Source organism: Furipterus horrens, unplaced genomic scaffold (genome assembly GCF_987537825.1).
Source record: "Furipterus horrens unplaced genomic scaffold, mFurHor1.1.pri manual_scaffold_10, whole genome shotgun sequence".
Lineage (NCBI taxonomy): Eukaryota > Metazoa > Chordata > Mammalia > Chiroptera > Furipteridae > Furipterus > Furipterus horrens.
The window spans coordinates 58993304-59012886 of NW_028327180.1; the positions used below are offsets into that span (position 1 = coordinate 58993304).

The 19583-nt window shown below is 42.8% G+C and overlaps 1 protein-coding gene across 4 annotated transcripts in view; it reads right to left on the reverse strand.

Annotated features, from left to right (window-relative positions):
* The window catches only part of INSR (insulin receptor), a 195038-nt gene that overhangs the window by 69913 nt on the left and 105542 nt on the right, over window positions 1-19583 (reverse strand). For all 4 annotated transcript variants that reach the window (XM_090290392.1, XM_090290391.1, XM_090290390.1 and 1 more), the window contains exons 3-5: window positions 7754-8075; window positions 1603-1751; window positions 134-278 (exon numbers count right to left, since the gene is read on the reverse strand). In XM_090290392.1, coding sequence (XP_090146518.1) covers window positions 134-278; window positions 1603-1751; window positions 7754-8075 — 616 coding nt within the window. The remainder of the gene's footprint in view (window positions 1-133; window positions 279-1602; window positions 1752-7753; window positions 8076-19583) is intronic.

Below are 19583 nucleotides of genomic sequence, written 5' to 3' on the forward strand. Positions count from 1 at the left end.
GTTACACACACACACACACACCACATTTTCTTTATCTATTCATCATGTCTTGAAGAAAAACCTTTAACCTTTCATAACTTACAAACTTCCTAATTACTGCTCAAGCCATAGCTACAAAACCAGGCCCACATACCCAATTTCCAAGGTATCCCCCCGAATCAGACGTAGCTTCCGGAAGAAGGAAAGTGACACAAGAGCATAGGAGCGGCGGATTTTCAGATACCCTGAAATTTCTTCAATGAGGCCGAGGTTGGCTTCTAGCTCAGCTGCCAGGTTGTCTAAGGAAAGGAGAGAATATCCAGTGAGTTTTACAGAAATATTTTAATCTTCCCTGAATTTCCAATAGTAAGGAATTAAGTTACATGCTGGCATATCCTGCTCAAAATAAATCAGACTTAATTAAAATACAATTCAAAGTCCTTACTATGGGGTTGGCAAGTCCCTCATCTCTTACCCTGCTCTCCCTGTTCCAGCCACGTGGACCCCTGCACTGTCCCCTCAGCAGACCAGTTGCACTCCCACCTCAGGACTTTGCCTGCTGCCTCCTCTGCCCAGAACATCCCTCTCCCACCTATGTGCTTGGTTTGTTCTACCACCAACTCAAAACATGGCTTCTCTGACAAGAAACCCTTCTAAAATAGCAACCTTTTATTCTGTTACAGAGGTTTGCAAACTTGAGCCACTGACTCGTAAATAAAATTTTATTGGCACAGAGCCATGCCCATTTGTTCACATGTTCCCTACAAGGGCAGAGTTGAATAATTATGACAGACACCCTCTGGCCTACAAAGCTGAACATTACATGCCCCTTTACAAGAAAATATTGCCTACCCACTTCTCTCCATTATCTCACTTTGTTTCCCTTCATAGTGGCAGCACTACCTGAGTTTACATCATAAATTGATCTGCTTATTTGCAAGATCCATCATGCAAAGACTCTGCCTTGTTCACTGTAAACAGCTTGCAAATGTTTGCTGAATAAATAGAGGAATTTATTATGTATTTATTTATTTATTTATTTATTTGCCTGCAATGTTATTTCTGGAAACACGATCCCCAGATCTGCAATAGAGAATGTTGTTGCTTGTTAAAAACGCAAATTCCTGCCCTTGATGGTGTGGCTCAATTAGTTGGAGCATTGTCTTGTACACTAGAAGGCTGCATGTTCAATTCTCAGTCAGGGTACATTCATAGGTTGCAGGTTCCATCGCCGATTGGGGCGCATACAGGAGGCAAACAATTGATGTTTCTCTCACACATCAATGTCTCTGTCTCTGTCTCTCTCTCTACACCTTCCTCTCTCTCTACAAGCAATGAAAAAATCTTTGGGTGAGGATAAAAAATGTTCTTAAAAAAACACAAATTCCTGATGTTCCAGCTACCAATGTGGAAATTCAGAATCTCTTCTCCATGAGAAGAGTGGGACAGAATGGAGCTGTGAATTTCAGGTTTGGAAGCTAATGGCTAGGTGGCTCCAATGATCAGTGAACCACTCAGGATGGTTTTTAAATTACTTAAGAAGCAGGAAGCAAAGCCTAGACCATTTTCCCTCTCCTCTCCCAGGGATCCTGGACCCCAGCAGGTAATGCCCCCAGCACTCACTGCCCCCTCGAATGTTGATGATAAGGCTCCCATTGATGACAGTGCAGCCTCGGAGCTCCTGGGCAGATGTCACTGAGTCGATGGTCTTCTCGCCTTCTAAAAGGTGACAGACCTTGGGACAGGGGCCCAGACATGGAGTGCACACCAAGCTGAGGAAAAAGTGGAAGAGGTCAGGGTCTACACACACAGACAGCATGTTGCACAGAGCCCCAAACAAGGGGACTGCCACCATCACACTGAAGCAGGCACTACACCCACAGCACTGTCAACATCCAGGGCCCGAGGATTCACTGTCATGGGGGCTGTCCTGTGCGTTCAGCATATTAAGCAGCATTCCTGGGCTTTACCCACTGATTCCCAATAGCATCCCCACCCAAGGAATGACTGCCAAAAATGTCTCCAGACATTGTCCGCTGGAAAGAGAATGGCAAATTGCCCCAGGTAGAAACCACTGTCTAAAATGGCAGGCTTGTCCTGTTTATCTGCAGCAGTGGGTCCCACAGCATTGCTCAGGGGACTAATACTTCTTCCCCAACATGACAGGGTTCATGCTGTACTTCAGACTGAGACGATTCACGTTGCACCCCATGGGGACAGGACTCACACTATTACACCCAATTGATGGGACTCCTGGAGTTATCACGGTGCTGGGATGATGACAAGCTGATGGGCCTTACATGGGACTCACTTTGCTATTATGCCAAAGTGGCAGAGCTGGTACTGTCACCCCATTGTGGCAAAGTTCATGCTGTCACTTCAAGACAGGATATTTGTTCTGTGTGGGGTTTGATATGACCATGGTTATAACAGTCGTCGGCAGCTGTCCGTCTCGAGAGACGATGGTGTAGCTTCTTAAGAGTCTATCTGCACCGCCGAGAATGGTTGTGCAGTCCGACTCGGGAGTGACACAGTATCTGTCTCCTCCCGTGTTGAATCGACATCTTGCGATGAAGCTACAGAGCCTGGGCAGGGTGATATGGAGGGTCTGCTGTTGCCCATGCATCAGACCCCCACTCTCTTCGCAGCTGAAGGATCCAAGGGAAAGACGGAGTCAATACAGCTTGGCTTCAGGTGCACCGCAGGAGTTGCCGGTGTTGACTACAACGTCAAACCGCCTTAGGGACTCAGGCTCCAGATTTTCTGTCGGGGTTTACTCCCCCCTGAAGAGGTATGCCGCAAGGCAGCGGAGGTTTTTTGGAGTCAGAGTTTTCCTTCTCTGATGTGCCCTGACTGGAAGATCGAACCAGCGACACTTAGCTCGCAGGCCGACGCTCAATCCACTGAGCCAAACCAGCCAGGGTGGGTTATAACAGTAACCCACATCTAATGAAGGGTAACTGGGAATAGACTGACTTCGCCTGCCTGCAGGCTGATGCCCTCAAATTTAGAGTCCCCAGGAGTCCTTTGGGAAACCTCCCTTTCCCCTGCATGGGGTCTCTGTGCTGATCAGTTGTTGTTGGCATAGCTCTCCCAGGTCCAGGCAGGACACAGGATCCAGGCAAGGCTGGGCACCATTTTCCATCTCAAGGGCTCAGAGGTGGACACATACCAAGTCAGCGCAGTCACCATTTGCTAAAGCTTCCTAGAAGGAGAAATTGTCCTCCTTCTGGGGTATCTATGAGGATGTTGCTATATTGTTTGCATGGGATAAGAAGTTGGGGAGAGGCTGTCTGAGAACAGAACCAATAGAGAGAGAAATAAACCAAAAATGGAAAAGAAAGTGATTGTGTACATCACTTGAACTCCTGGATTCAGCTGTATCTGAAGCTATTTCCTAAAATTTTTGGTTATAGGCACCAATAAACTCCTTTAACCTTGCTTCAGCCAGTTTGAGTTGGGGTTCTGTTACATACAACCTCAACATTACCAATTATTAATTTCTCAAAGTCTCTGTTTCCTCATCTGGGAAATGGGGGGAATGACAGTACTCACCCTCAAAATGTAGACTAAATGATATGTACCACCTAAAGCACTTGGTCCATAGAAAAGAAAATGTATTTGTCATTGCTATAGTGATCACTTTTTATTAGTGGTACCATTGCTACTATTATGTTCACATGCCTATATATTAAATTCTTCAGCATGATCTTTGTGATGCTGGTAAACTAAAGAACATAGTTGGTCTTTGTCTAAAGTCCTGGCACAGAGCTTCAAAAGCTCTTGGAATTTCCTGAGTGCTAGGAGCATCTGTGTTACACTAACAAAGTGGCCTGTGGTGGTTCCTACATAACTTCAGGATGGAGCTGGTCACCAGAAAAACCAAATACATTATTAGAAGCTGGGTCTTTTAGCCACTTGTCCTCAGGAGAGAGGAGGGGGCTGAAGATGGAGTTCCATCACTTGGCCAAGGATTCAATGGATCACAACTATGTAATGAAAACCCAGTAAAAACTCAATGGACTTTTCTGCCTGATGAACACATCGACATGCTGGGAGGATGATGTCCCTGGTTCCAGGAAGGCATGGGAGCTCCATGTCAGGGACACTCCAGAACCTCACCCTGCAAGCATCCTTAGTAACATAGCTGCAATTGTAAATGCATGGAATGTATGCCTCACATTAAGCTTCCTGATGCCAAGACATCCACTTCAGAAGACATCTGTCTTGAATAAACACAACAGCAGCATTATGACTCAGCTACCAGTAAAACAACCAGATATGGAATCAGGCTCCTTCCACCCATGAAGGTCCCTCTTGCAGAAAGCCCTGGATCACCTAGATAACTGATCACTTGGATAACCGTGCTTCTCCCTTACTGGACCCTAATTCCTGCTCTTAGGCTTTAAATTTGACAATAAAGAGAGAACCCAGAAATCAACCAATGAATGCATAGAAAGGTGGAACAACAAATTGATCTCTCCCTGCCTCTCTAAATTAAATAAAAAAAAAATTTTAATTAAAAAAGAGAGAGAACCCAGGAAACTTTAGATGGCCCTCCTCAGACCCTATTATAGGCTGAGCCCCAGGTTCCTCCCCCCCCGCCCCGTCCTTCCCATTCCCCCTTTCTTTCTCTCCGCCCAAGACCTGGCTCTGTGGCATTTGGGCATACCATATACCCTCCAGAATCTATGAGTAATAAATGTGTTCGTCAAAGTTCCCTGATGGTTTCTTTCTGAAGTGTGTCCTGTGATCATAATCAGAACCATGAGCGCCAACCCAGCCACAAACAGGAGTCCTGGTGGGGGCAATGCCTATGCAGATTGCTGCAAGTGGTGTGTGCATGATGGGCATTCCTAACTGAGGGGGCTACTATCAGTAGGCTTGGGACCCACAGAGCAGTACAGCTTTATTTTAGTTCTATGAGTGCTTCTAGCAAATTATTGAACACAAGGGTTTGTGGGAATCCCCAAATTTATAGCCAATTGATCAAAAGTTTAAGTAGCCTAAGGACCCCAAAGTGTGGCTAGTGTCAGAAGTGGGGGCAGTCTTGTGGAGTACAGTCTTAACCTGTGGTTTGATACTAACTCAAAAGAGGTTAGTGTCAAATTGTATTGCAGTGCACCCAGTTGGTGTCAGAGCAGCTGGAGTAGAAGCAGAATCATGACCAAATGTTTGAGTCATTTTGCTACACCTATTGGGTCCTTTTGTTGGTTCTACAACTATTCACTGAACACTTATGTGACAGGTGACACATAAGTCACATAAGTCAGGGATTCAAAAACTACGGTCTACGTGCCAAGTCCAGCTGGCCACCTGATTTTGTAAATAATGTTATATATAGCCACACCCATTGATTTGTGGGTCATCCATGGCTGTCTTCACACCAAGGGCAGAGCAACTGCAGCAGAGACCACATGGCCTTCAGAGCTAAAAACATTTATTCTCTGGCCCACTGTCAATGCCTGCTCTAAGCCACAAGCACACAAGAGTGAACAAAACCAGTGATTTTCCCTGTGGGACATTACAAATGGCCACACATTCTTTTCAAGAAGTAGGGTCTATTTCCTCATCCAGTGAATTTTGGCTTGGCCAGTTGAACTGCTTTAGCCAATGGGACATAGGCAAATGTGATGCCAGCAGAGTCTTAAAAAGCACTTGCACATTGGAGCATGCCCTTCCTGGCTGCCAGGATGGAGAGAGGCCTCAGCAGCCGATCTAAGATGTGAGAGGCTATCCAATGCCTTCAGTCAGGGCTAACGCTGCCCATGCCAGACAAACCACCTGTCAAGCATTAGAAATCATAAATGAGTCTTGGGCTGGTTTGCTTTGCAGTAGGAGCTAACTGATACCCTAGTAAAGTGTATGGTGGAGTTGGGGAACATTAATAAACTAACAACTACAAAATCAGCTAGTGGTATAAGGCATGAGAAGAATTAAAACTAGGTGATGTGCCAAAGAGCCACTGGATGGCTAATTCAGACAAGGTGGTCAGACAGGGAAGGAATCTCGGAGACAGTGACTTGAAAGGTGTGACCTGGATGACAAGAAGAAGCCAGCCATGCAAGGATCAAGGGGCAAAGCCTTCTAGGGGGAGGGAACAGGAACACCCTGCACCCACCACACACTTAAACCCCCTGCCCCCCAAATACCAAGTCCTCCTCATCTCAGTGAAGAGCACGCACCACTCCCACCAGGCATCTGGGAGTGACCCCGTAACTCCACGTGTGCCCCAGACCTCTGCTCTGGAAACACCAAGAACCATTTCCCGGATCAGCCACAAGAATGGAAGAGAGTATACCTGGTCCTATTTGATATAAAACCACACTAGGAAATGCACCAGGACTAATGTCTTTCATAAAATAAAACAAAATCTTCAGAAGGAAAAGGATTCATTTTTTAATAAAACTTCTATTGTGCCACAATGAGTCTTACTAAGCATCGCTCACTTTGCCCCTGCTCACTCGGCAAAGGCAACCAGCATCGCAGGACATGCGTCTATTCCCCACGGCTTGCATTCTGGGGCCCCACACCATCTGGAGAACTTTGAAGGATGCTGTTCTGCTCCTCAAGTCTCAGTTATGGTGAAGAGCAAAAGTCTTGTATTTAAAACCAATGTCTTTAAAACGAATATCTCACGAGAAGACGTTAATTTTAAAATAAACAGAAATGAATCAAAATGAATATGGTCATTTTCCCAACCTTACTGATAAACTAGCCCCCCAAAAGCAAAAAATAGTTCTGTCTGGCATGCAAAGTGATTTATAGTTGCCTATTTTTGGTCAATAAGGCCACATGACAGGCTTTTGTCAAAAACTAATAAGACATGTTGTACTTGCAGGTTTCACAAACACTCAAAAACACACTCATAAGAACTGAAATAAAGATTGTTTTTCCCACTCTCCCCACCCAGCGAAATAAAATTTCCCACCAAGACATTCTTGTTTGGCTAATTCTCAAGTATAAAGAGGAAGATTTTTTACGTAAGCAGGTCAGCTCCAGGCCCCTTGGCATGAATCTGTTTCTAATTTGTTTTTGTGTTGTTTTGTGGAGGTTTTTTTTTTTTTCCCCCAAACCTGCAACACAAAAACCAGCAAACAGATTTTTTAAACCTGGTTACAGCCCTAAGAAACCAAAATAGCTCGTCTAAGAAGCTAACAACATGAACAAAAAGTCTGCAATGTGTATAGACCATCTTACTCACAACAAAGAAAGAAAACCCTGCTCTTCCACACCCAAATAGTGCCATGGTTTCATGGCATTGTGCTTCAAAGTACAACAAAGCCCCGAGAATAATGAAGAACTGAATCTTCCATCTTATGCTGTGGGCTGATTTCAGCACACTATCCAGCTCCAGATCAGAAGAAACATAAAATACCTGAGCTCCCTTTTGGGTGTAATAGTTGGGAAGTCACAGCTGTGGAAACAGTCCTGTAAATGTGAAGGAGTCTATGGAAAACAAAGGACCTCTGCCTGTATGCCTTCTATTCCCAAAGCTAACCACAGAAAGCTTTAAAAATCATGCGCAAGATGCCAAAAATACTTACTCTCTGGCCCTTTACAGACATAGTTTATCAACTCATGCTGCAGAGGCCAAGAGGTGGCAATGGCATGCAGGAGGCCCAAGCCCATCCCCATCCCCCACCCCCATCACCACAGCAATGGATTCTGCTTTGTCATAGCTTTCACAGCACAGGCAGCACCACCATCACCAGCCCCATGTCTCTTCCCCTCTTTGCTGCTCCCGCCCCCAGGACCCATACCCAGAACTCACTTGCTGGAATTCATCGTGTACCCAGAGGGACATTCAGGGATGCACTTGTTGTTGTGAATGACATACTGGTGGCAGCCTGGCCTGCGTGAGTTCTTGCATGCATTGTGCAGGTCCTGGCAGAAGCTGAAGTTCACACAGCGCCAGTCTTGGAAGTGATAGTACAGGGGCGGGCAGGTCTCCACGCACCTGCCATCCAGGTAGAAGTTGCGGCAGGCCACACACTTGGTGGGGTCATCAGGCTCAGAGCAGTTGCCCAGACACTCGCCGTGGCAGCAGAGGCCCTCGGCAGTGCAGCCATGTGACTTACAGATGGTTGGGCAAACTGGAGAGAGAAAGAAAACAGCTGGTTAATGGCTTGCCCGATTCCACTCTGCACAGACAGTAATACTGGACTAGAGAGTGCAAGCCAAACAAAACAATAACAACTGCCTCACCTCTATGGCAAGTGCTGTGTGCGCCCCAGGCACAAAACCATTAACAAAAGCTTGAACTCATTTAAGTCCCCAAACAAGTGGTGTGTTTTAAATGCTTAAATACCACTTTGAAGAGGGAGACAGAGAGGATCTGACAATTTCCATAGTGTAAATATCACCAACCTAAAGTTACTGAACATGGAGCTGGTGAGAGATACATGGTACCACAGCAGAAATAGTATTTCCACCATTAGGTACAATGGTGGCAAATAACCTCAAAAGCATTAATAAAGTTGTCCCCCCTTATCTGTGAGGGATTCATTGCAAGATTGCCATGGATGCCTGAAATCTCAAATAGTACCCAATCTACAGATATGATGTTTTTTCCTGTACATACATACCAATGATGAAGTTTAATTTATAAATTAGGCATAGCGAGAGATTAACAATAACTAATAAAATAGAATTATAACAATATATTGTAATAAAAATTATACGAATGTGGCATTATGCAGTAAAATAGGGTCACTTGAGCATAAGCGCCGAGATACCATGACAGTCAATCCATGACAGTCAATCTGATAACTGAGCCGCTGCTACGTGAGTCACAGGCAGGGAACATGTAGATGGTAGAGACGCTGGGAAAATGGATGAGTCATGTCTCAGGAGGGACTGAATGGGATGGCAAGAGATTTCATGCTACTCAGAATAGTGCACAATTTAAAATTTATGAATTGCTGAATTCTGGAATTTTCCATAATATTTCCAGACCACAGGTCAGGAAAGAGAAACTATGGATAAGAAGAGACTACTTAAAGAAAATCGTAGTGAGGTCATTAGGATGCAGTGAGTTTTGAGTATGTATTGCCTTTGTTTGTAGCATACTTTTATTAATTTTAAGTTTATGTTACTTAACTTTTAATAAAAGCTTGTTTAACAACTAGTTCACAAATTTCCTGAACACTAAACAATCGGCTCCAGCACACAGCCACAGTACTGGTATAAACAGATATATTTTACACACTGGGAAACAGGCACAAGAAGGTTAAGCAAATTGCCCAATTGTCACTTATTGCTTCAACAGACACTTGCTCACACTGATCTAGATACTGAGGCTACTGCAGGGCCACAGACCCTGCCTTCAGGAGCACAGTGTCATGAAGTGTAGGAGACCAGTCTATATGGTATTAAAAACTGTGACCGCTACTTTGAGCCAGGACCAACATATGGGCCCATAAATCTTAAGGACAACTTGGTTAGCATGCTCCAATTCCTGCACAACCATTCCCACTCTCCAAAGGGTCTTAGGGAAAAAGATAAGAATGCAATGTGCTCTTTGAAACTAGTAAAGCCTGCTCTGCCTGCTCTGCTTTGTGTAACTCCAAATCTATATCAATGGAATGTCTAACTCCAGGAGTGCAGTCTAAACTTTTGCAATGTACTCTGGCCCTGAAAGTCTGAACTGCTTATTACTACATGTTAATTCATATTTCTCTTTGTCCTTGCTAAAGATAGTTAGGAGAGGGGCTGCCCACAGCCAACCTAATAAAAACTCGGACCCAGGAAAGGTCCGGCAGTGTCCTCTACCAAGAGGCACTCCCCCACTTCTCTTTCCTCAGACATTTCGCCTCTGAGTCAGTCATTTCATCCACATCAGGAATCTGCGGGACAGGTACCCCGACATGAAGAAAGCATATTAGTTATTCAAACACACAAATGTGTAACTGGATATGCAACATGCATGTGCTGGAGGTGAGGTAACCTTCCTGCTGCCACCTGAAGGAGAGAACAGATGGGCAGGAAAGAGGAGGTTCTGTGGATGGTGGGCAGGGAATGGATGTGGTGGCTGGAAGACATTTCTTGTTCAATACAACTAAACTTGTCCACCCACAGAAGGCTGGATTCTTCCTTCCTTCCTTCCTTCCTTCCTTCCTTCTCTCTCTCTCTCTATTTATTTTATGATTTATTTATTTATTTATTTGGAATTGAACCAGTGACCTTTCATTTCACAGACGACGCCCAATGGACTGAGCCAAACTGACCAGAGCAGAAGGCTGGACTCTTTCCTGGCTTCTTCTTCCAGCTGGTTACACACCCCCTTCCCCTGCCCCATGTCTCACTACTCATCACTTCCTAATTACTCCTCCATTTCCGTCCCTTGGCAACTGACCTGGGCCTCAATCACCAGCCCTCCCTTCCCAGACTGGCATGAACGGATGGCTTCCCTTTGGCTGGACAGACCTCAGCCACCCACAGCAGAACCTGTCCTTGGAGGTGCTCTCTTCACTCACTCCCTGCATGGCTTGAAACATGACTTGGACACCAAAATCCTCAGGCTTTGTGGTAGCTGCAGTGCACAATGAGCAGACCCCACCAACTGTACGCAGGGAAAGGAGTGTCCCCTGAAGCCACATTCACATATGAGCAGCCTGTCTGATGGAACTTTCTGCGATGACAGAAAGGCTGTTCATCGGTGCACTGCCTGTCCAATATGGTAGCCACTTCTCTCTGTGGCTGTTGACTGTGGTTAACGCAACATGAAACCACATTTTTTTTAATTGTGGCAAAATACACGTAGCATAGAATTTGACATCTTAAATATTTTTAAGGGTACAGTTCAGTGGCATAAGTACATTCACATTATTGTACAACCATCCCACCACCACCTCTGGAACTTTCTGATCCTCCCAAACTGAAACTTGTCTCCATTAAATACTAAATGCCCACTGCTATCCCCTGGCCTCTGGCACCCACCACCATCTACTCTCTGTATCTATGGTTCTGACTCTTCTAGGGACTTCCTGTGAGTGGAATCATACCGTATTTGTCCTTCTGTGACTGACATACTTCACTGAGTATAATGTCCTCAAGGTTCACCCATGTGTTAAAATTTCCTTCCTTTTAAGGCTAAATAACATTCCAGAGGGCCCACTGGACACGCAGAAGACTGTGCGCAGTCGCTCCTGGCTAGCCCAGTGGGCGCCAGGCCGAAGTACCAGGCCAGAATCCGGAGCGCAGAGAACTTGCCCAGGCTCTGCGCGTGCCGCTCAGGAGGTGCGGGAACGGTGGGCGGCTGCGGCGTGGGAACAGCGGGCAGCAGTGACTCACAGACACTCACATCTACTGAGCACAAGTGTCTGGGGCCCTGCCCTAAGAGGCAAAAGACCAACTCCCGGAACACGGCGCTGCAGGCCTGAGGCTAGCTCCCCAGCCACTTGGGTGCACACTGGCACTCAAGCGAAAAACAAACAAACAAACAAACAAACACCTCGCCGGCTTTCCCGGAGCACTGCGCAGCCGGCTTTCTCGGAGCGCGGCGCGGCAGACCTGAGCTTAGTTCCCCGGCCGCCTTGGGCGCGCACTGATGCTCGAGTGAAAAAAACACCTCGCCAGCTTCCCCAGAGCGCGACGTGGCCTGCTTTCCCGGAGCGCGGCGTGGCAGACCTGAGGTGGGCTCTTGGCTGCCTTGCATTGTGCCCTGCCGGCCACCTCGCACACACCGCTGCTGCAAGGAATAGGAATCTCTGACCCATCACATTAGACCAGCTGTGGACGCAGAAAAAGAAGACGACACAAGAAGGCTGAACTGAGTAAAAACATTCCTTTTTTTTTTCTTTTTCCCTTTTTCCTTTTTCTTTTCTTCCTGAAAGAGGAGGGGAGGAGGGAGGAGGGGAAGGAAGGAGGAAAAAAACAAACTATATCTCTAATCTGTTTTATATAATCTTTCCTTCTTATCCCTCTTCTTCAATTGTTGTTTGTTTGTGGGCCTAGTTTAGCCTCCCTTTCACTCTAAATAAATAGAATATAACTACTATATAAATCCAATACTATATAACTCCACTTTCCTAATATATTCTGCACTCTTCCCCCTTTTTTTTCTATAGTTATTCACATACAACGTAAATATTACCTACTGCCTTGCACAGTCTCAACTATTATTAACCTATTATCCCCTCTCTCAAAAATCATATTTTTCCTTCACTGAAACAACTCTTATCTATTCTTCCTATAGTGTAAAAGCTCTAATCTCTCTACATTTATATTAATACTGGCTCGTTGGTTGACGATAGCAGGATAGAGGGTGGGGGATATTTTTGAGGGTGCGGGTCTCCTGCTGGGGCTGTGTGTTTATGTTTTTAACAGCATCTCCACAAAAGAATTCGAGATAAAGTGGATAGAGTGACTCTCAATCAACAAGCCAGAAGGAAGATCCTAACAAAAAAATCTGAAATATAACCAAACAGCATAAACAAACGATATAAAAGGTACCCCAAGAACATCAGGCTCAGGAGATCAAAGAGACTGCACCACTGAAACCCCCAGATCTACCATAAAGGATCTCATACCACAAAGGTGGGAAGGCAAAGCAGACAAATCCAAATAACAAAAACAAACAAGAAGAATCCAACATGGTAAGATGCAGAAACAACCTCTCAATGAAAAGAAAAGAGGAATCCCCAGAAAGAGAGGTAGATGGAATAGACATAGCCCAAATGTCAGACATGGAATTCAAAATTATGGTGGTGAAGAAGCTCAATAGGCTCGAAAACCTCAAAAACAACTATGACAACCTCCAAGGAAGTTACCAACAGCTCCAAGAAAATTACAGGGAACTTGCAGAGAACTACACCAGCATAAAAAAAAGACACAGAAACTATCAACAAGAACCAGGAAGAAATGAAGAATGCAATCTCTGAACTGAAAAACACAGTAGAATCAGTCAAAAGCAGACTGAACGAAGCAGAGGATCGGATTAGTGAGTTAGAGGATAATGTAGGTAATAATTCTCAAGTAATACAGCAAAATGAAAAAAGATTGAAAAAATATGAACAAGATGCAAGGGAATTACATGATAGCATTAAAATAAATAATATCAGGATCATCGGAATAAGAGCGGGAGAAGAAAAGGAGCATGGAATTGAAAAACTGATAGGAGAAATAGTGACAGAAAATTTTCCCAACCTGATGAGAGAAAAAGTTATGCAAGTCCAAGAAGCACTGAGAGTTCCAATAAAGAGGAACCCCCCAAAACCCACTCCAAGGCACATCATAGTTAAAATGGCAACATTCCAAGACAAAGAGAGAATCCTAAAAGCTGCAAGAGAAAAACAGCAAATAACATACAAGGGAGCTCCAATAAGGCTATTGACTGATTTCTCAACAGAAACATTACAAGCCAGAAGGGAATGGTCAAAAATATTTCAAGCAATGAAAAACAAAGGACTACAACCAAGAATAGTCTACCCAGCAAGGCTCTCAGAATTCAAAATAGAAGGTGAAATAAGGAGTTTCTCAGACAAAGGAAGACTAAAAGAATACATCTCCACAAAACCAGCATTGCAAGAGATGCTAAAGGGAATATTCTAAGAAAAAGGAAGAGAAAAAACAAAAAAAGAGTAGAGGAACAGAGATACAAAAGGGAAATAAATAAATACATGTCAATAATAAACTTAAATGTAAATGGATTAAATGCTCCAATTAAAAGACATAGGGTAACGGAATGGATAAGAAAACAGAGCTCACATATTTGCTGTCTACAAGAAACACACCTCAAAACAAAAGATTTACATAGATTAAAAGTAAAGGGATATAAAAAAATATTCCAAGCAAATGGACCTGAAAAAAAAGCTGGGGTAGCAGTCCTCATATCAGACAAAACAGATTTCAAAGCAAAGGCAATAAAAAGAGACAAAGAAGGACATTTCATAATACTTAAAGGAACAATCCATCAAGAAGATATAACACTGATAAACATATATGTACCCAACATAGGAGCACCCAAATACATAAAGCAAATACTAGAAGACCACAAGAAGGATATTAACAACAACACACTCATAGTAGGGGACTTCAACACTTCATTATCAACAATAGACAGATCATCCAAGCAAAGAAACACCAAGGATATACAGGCATTGAACAACACACTAAACCACATGGACTTAACTGATATATATAGAACTTTTCACCCCAAAGAAGCAAAATATACATTCTTTTCAAAGGCACATGGGACATTTTCAAAGATACACCACATAATAGGACACAAAACAAGCCTCAACAAATTCAAGAAAATTGAAATTATATCAAGGATCTTTTCAGACCACAATGCCTTGAAACTCAAAATCAACCTCAGGGAAAAAAATCAAAGACACCCAAACTCATGGAGAATGAATAACACGCTCTTAAATAACGAATGGGTTAACAATGACATCAAAGAGGAAATCAAGAAATTTCTAGAAACTAATGACAATGAACACACAACAGCCCAAAACCTATGGGACACAGCAAAAGCAGTCCTAAGAGGGAAGTTCATAGCAATACAGGCATATCTGAAAAGGCTAGAAGAATCTCAAATAAAAAACCTAACCATAAAGCTACAAGAACTAGAACAGCAACAACAAACAAAGCCTAGGGCAAAAACAAGAAAGGAAATCATTAAGATCAAAGCAGAATTAAAACGACATAGAAACTAAACGAACAATCCAAAAAAATCAACAAAACTAGGAGCTGGTTCTTTGAAAAAATAAACAAAATTGACAAGCCTCTAGCCAGGCTCATTAAGAAAAAAAGAGAGAAGACTCAAATAAACAAAATCAGAAATGAAAGAGGAGAAATCACGACTGATACCTCAGAAATACAAACAATTATAAGAAATTACTACAAACAACTATATGGCAAGAAATTTGACAAGCTAGAAGAAATGGACAGATTTCTAGAAACATATAACCTTCCAAAACTGAATGAAGAAGAAGTGGAAAGTCTCAACAGACCAATAACAAAGAAGGAAATTGAAACAGTAATCAAAAATCTCCCTGCACACAAAAGCCCTGGACCGGATGGCTTCACAGGCGAATTTTACAAAACATTTAGGGAAGAACTAACTCCTACCCTCCTCAAACTATTCCAAAAAATCCAAGAAGAGGGAAAAATCCCAAACTCTTTCTATGAAGCCAGTATTACCCTAATCCCAAAACCAGGTCAAGACACAGCAAAGAAAGAAAACTACAGGCCAGTATCACTGATGAACATAGATGCTAAAATCCTCAATAAAATTTTGGCAAACAGGATCCAACAATACATCAAAAAGATCATACCCCATGATCAAGTGGGATTCATCCCAGGGATGCAAGGATGGTTTAATATTCGCAAATCAGCAAATATAATACATCCCCTAAACAAAATGAAAGACAAAAATCACATGATCATATCTATAGATGCAGAAAAAGCATTTGATAAAGTACAACACCCATTTATGTTGAAAACACTCAGCAAAATGGGAATAGAGGGAGCATACCTTAACATAATTAAGGCTATATATGAGAAACCTGAAGCCAACATCATACTCAATGGACAAAAACTGAAAGCATTCCCCCTGAAATCAGGAACTAGACAAGGCTGTCCACTCTCCCCACTTCTATTCAACATAGTGTTGGAAGTCCTAGCCACAGCAATCAGACAAGACAAAGAAATAAAAGGCATCCAAATTGGGAAAGAAGCAGTAAAACTATCACTATTTGCAGACGACATGATAGTATACCTAGAAAACCCTATAAAATCCACTAAAAGACTACTTGATATAATAAGTGAATTTGGCAAAATAGTAGGGTACAAATATACAGAAATCTAAGGCATTTCTGTACACCAACAATAAAATATCAGAGACAGAGGCAAAAAAGAAAATACCATTTACTATAGCAACAAGAAAAATAAAGTACCTAGGAATAAACTTAACCAAAGAGATAAAAGATCTGTACACTGAAAATTATGCAACACTGAAGAAAGAAATTAAGGAAGATACAAATAAATGGAGGCAAATACCATGTTCTTGGATGGGAAGAATCAACATCATCAAAATGGCCATACTACCCAAAGCAATTTACAAATTCAATGCAATCCCTATTAAAATACCAATGACATATTTCACTGACCTAGAACAAATCCTCCAAAAATTCATATGGAACCAAAAAAGACCCCGAATAGCAGAAGCAATCTTGAAATAGAAGAACACAGCAGGTGGAATCATGATACCAGACATCAAACAATACTACAAAGCCACTGTGATCAAAAGAGTCTGGTACTGGCATAAGAACAGACATACAGATCAGTGGAACAGAACAGAGAGCCCAGAAATAAACCCAGGCCTCTATGGTCAACTAATCTTTGATAAAGGAGGAAGGAACATAAAATGGAGTGAGAAGAGCCTCTTTAACAAATGGTGCTGGGAGAACTGGACAGGGACGTGCAAAAAAATGAAACTAGACCACCAACTTACACCACACACGAGAATAAACTCAAGATGGCTTTAAGACTTAAATGTAAGCTGTGACACCATAAAAGTCCTTAGAGGAAAACATAGGCAGGAAAATTTCAGATATCCCACGTAACAATATCTTCATGGATACATCTCCCAAGGCAAGAGAAATAAAGGAAAAAATAAACAAATGGGACTACATCAAACTAAAAAGTTTCTGCTCATCAAAAGAAAACATCAGCAAAATGAAAAGGAAACCAACCATATGGGAAAACATATTTGCCAATGATATCACAGACAGGGGACTGATCTCCAAAATATATAAACAGCTTATACAACTCAACATCAAGAAAACAAACAACCCAATTCAAAAATGGGCAAAGGACCTGAACAAACACTTCTCCGAAGAGGACATACAGAAGGTCCACAGGCACATGAAAAAATGCTCAACATCATTGGCCATCAGAGATGCAAGTAAAAACCACAATGAGATACCACCTTACACCTGTCAGAATGGCCATCATCAACAAATCAACAAACAACAAATGCTGGTGAGGATGTGGAGAAACGGGAACCCTACTGCACTGTTGGTGGGAATGCAGACTAGTGCATCCACTATGGAAAACAGTATGGAATTACCTCAAAAGATTAAAAATGGAACTGCCATTTGAACCAGTGATTCCACTGCTAGGATTATACCCGAAAAATCCTAAAACCCTAATTCAAAAAAAACCTATGCACCCCTATGTTCACAGCAGCCCTGTTTACAATAGCTAAGTGCTGGAAACAGCCTAAGTGCCCATCTGTAGATGAGTGGATCAAAAAACTGTGGTACATCTACACAATGGAGTTCTATGTAGCAGAAAGAAACAAGGAACTCCTGCCATTTGCGACAACATGCATGGAACTAGAGAGAATTATGCTTAGTGAAATAAGCCAGGCAAAGAAAGCAAAATACCATATGATATCACCTAATACAGGAAACTAAAGAGCAACACAAACAAACGAACTAAATAGGCAAAGACTAGAAGAGTAGTCAGTAGGGGGGAGGGGGGAGGGAGAAAAGGGGGATAAATAAGGGAAGGATCTAGTCAAGGAACGTGTATGAATGACTCATGGATATGGACAACGGGGAGGGATATAATTGTGGGAGAACAGATGGGCTGGGAGGGGGGAGCAATGGGGGAAAAATGGGACAACTGTAATTGAATAACCAAAAAATAAAATTAAAAAGAAAAAGAAAATTCCATTATGTAGACAGACCACATTGAGTTTATTCATCATCTGTCAATGGACACTTGGGTTGCTTCCACCTTTTGATCTTTACGGATAATGCTGCCGTGAACATGGATATACAAATAACTCTTCGAGACTCTTTTCTTTTTTTAAAATATATTTTATTGATTACGCTATTATAATTGTCCCAATTTCTTCTCCTTTGCTCCCCTCCATCTGGTACCCACTTCACTCCAGCAATCCCCCACCCCTTACTTCATGTCCATGGGTCATGCATATAAGTTTTTTGGTTTCTCCATTTCCCTTACTATTCTTAACCTTCCCCTATTCTGCACCCACCAATTATGCTTCTTAATCCCTGTACCTTTTCCCTCATTCTTCCCATTCCCGCTTCTGGCTGATAACCCTCCATCCATATGATCTCCATATCTATGCTTCGGTTCCTGTTCTAGTTGTTTGTTTAGTTTGTTTTTGTTTTTGTTTTTTAGATTCATTTGTTGATAGTTTTGAGTTTGTTGTCATTTTACTTTCCTAGTTTTTATCTTCCTTTTCTTAACTAGGTCCCATTAACATTTCATGTAATAATGGCTTGGTGATGATGAGCTCCTTCAGCTTTACCTTGGCTGGAAGCACTTTATCTGCTCTTTCATTCTAAATGATAGATTTGCTGGATAGAGTAATCTTGGTTGTAGGTCCTTGCTTCTTGTCACCTTGAGTACTTCTTGCCAGTCCCTTCTTGCACCCACCAACTTTCTTTTGAGAAATCAGCTGACAGTCTTATAGGAACTCCTTTGTATGTAATTCTCTGCTTTTCTCTTGTTGCTTTCAAGATTCTCTCTTTATCTTTAACCTTTGGCATTTTAATTATGATGTATCTTGGTATGGCCCTCTTTAGGTCCAACTTGTTTGGGTCTCTGTGCTTCCTTGACTTGTATGTCTATTTCCTTTGCCAAATTAAGAAAGTTTTCTTTCATTATTTTTTCAAATAAGTTTTCAATTTCTTGTTCTTCCTCTTCTCCTTCTGGCACTCCTATGATTCAGATGTTGATATGTTTGAAGTTGTCCCAGAAGTTCCTAAGCCTCTCCTCATTTTTTCAATTCTCATTTCTTCATTATGTACTGGTTGACGGTTTATTTCTTCCTTATATTCCAACACACTGAGTTGAACCCCAGCTTCCTTCCCTTCACCATTAGTTTTGTGTATATTTTTCTTCATTTCACTTAGTATAGACTTCACTTCTTCCCTTATGCACTTGCCATACCCAAGCATGTCTGTCAAGTCTGTGAGCATTGTTATTATCAGTGTTTTGAGCTCTGTATCTGTTAGGTTGGCTATCTCTTTGTTGCTTAGTTCTACTGGAGCCTTGATTTGTTCCCTCTTTTGGGCCATACCTCTCTGTCTCTTCAACTTGGCAGGCTCCTGTCTTTGCCTCTGTGTATCAAGTAGAGCTGTCGCACCTGTTACGTTGAAAGGGGCAGAATCTTAGGTACTTGTCAGTGCAAGGTGACCCGTTTCACCACACTGTGGTTTTGTATGTGGGGGAGGGTTCAGAGAGGGAACAATGCCACTTGCTCAGCACTCACCCCCTTTCCAGGCACTTCTCCCATTTCCCATATGCAACTGGCACCCCTGCAGCTGATGCTCTGGTGATGGTTCCCAAAGTGGATGGTTTTGTGTATGTTCTAGGACCGTGGGAGCCTCGAAATGGACTCTCCTGAGAGACAGGCAATTTCTTTTGCTGCCTCAAACCCCACTGGTTTTCACAGCCAGAAGTAATGAGGCTTTATTTTCCCAGCTTAGGAACTATGAGCTGCATGGTCTGGCCTGGGACTGGGATCACTCTTCAGGTGTCCCTTCTGGCTTTTATAATGTGTGACTGCTCATTCTGCCAGCCAGCCACAGTACTGCCACACTGTGTCCTCTCCACCC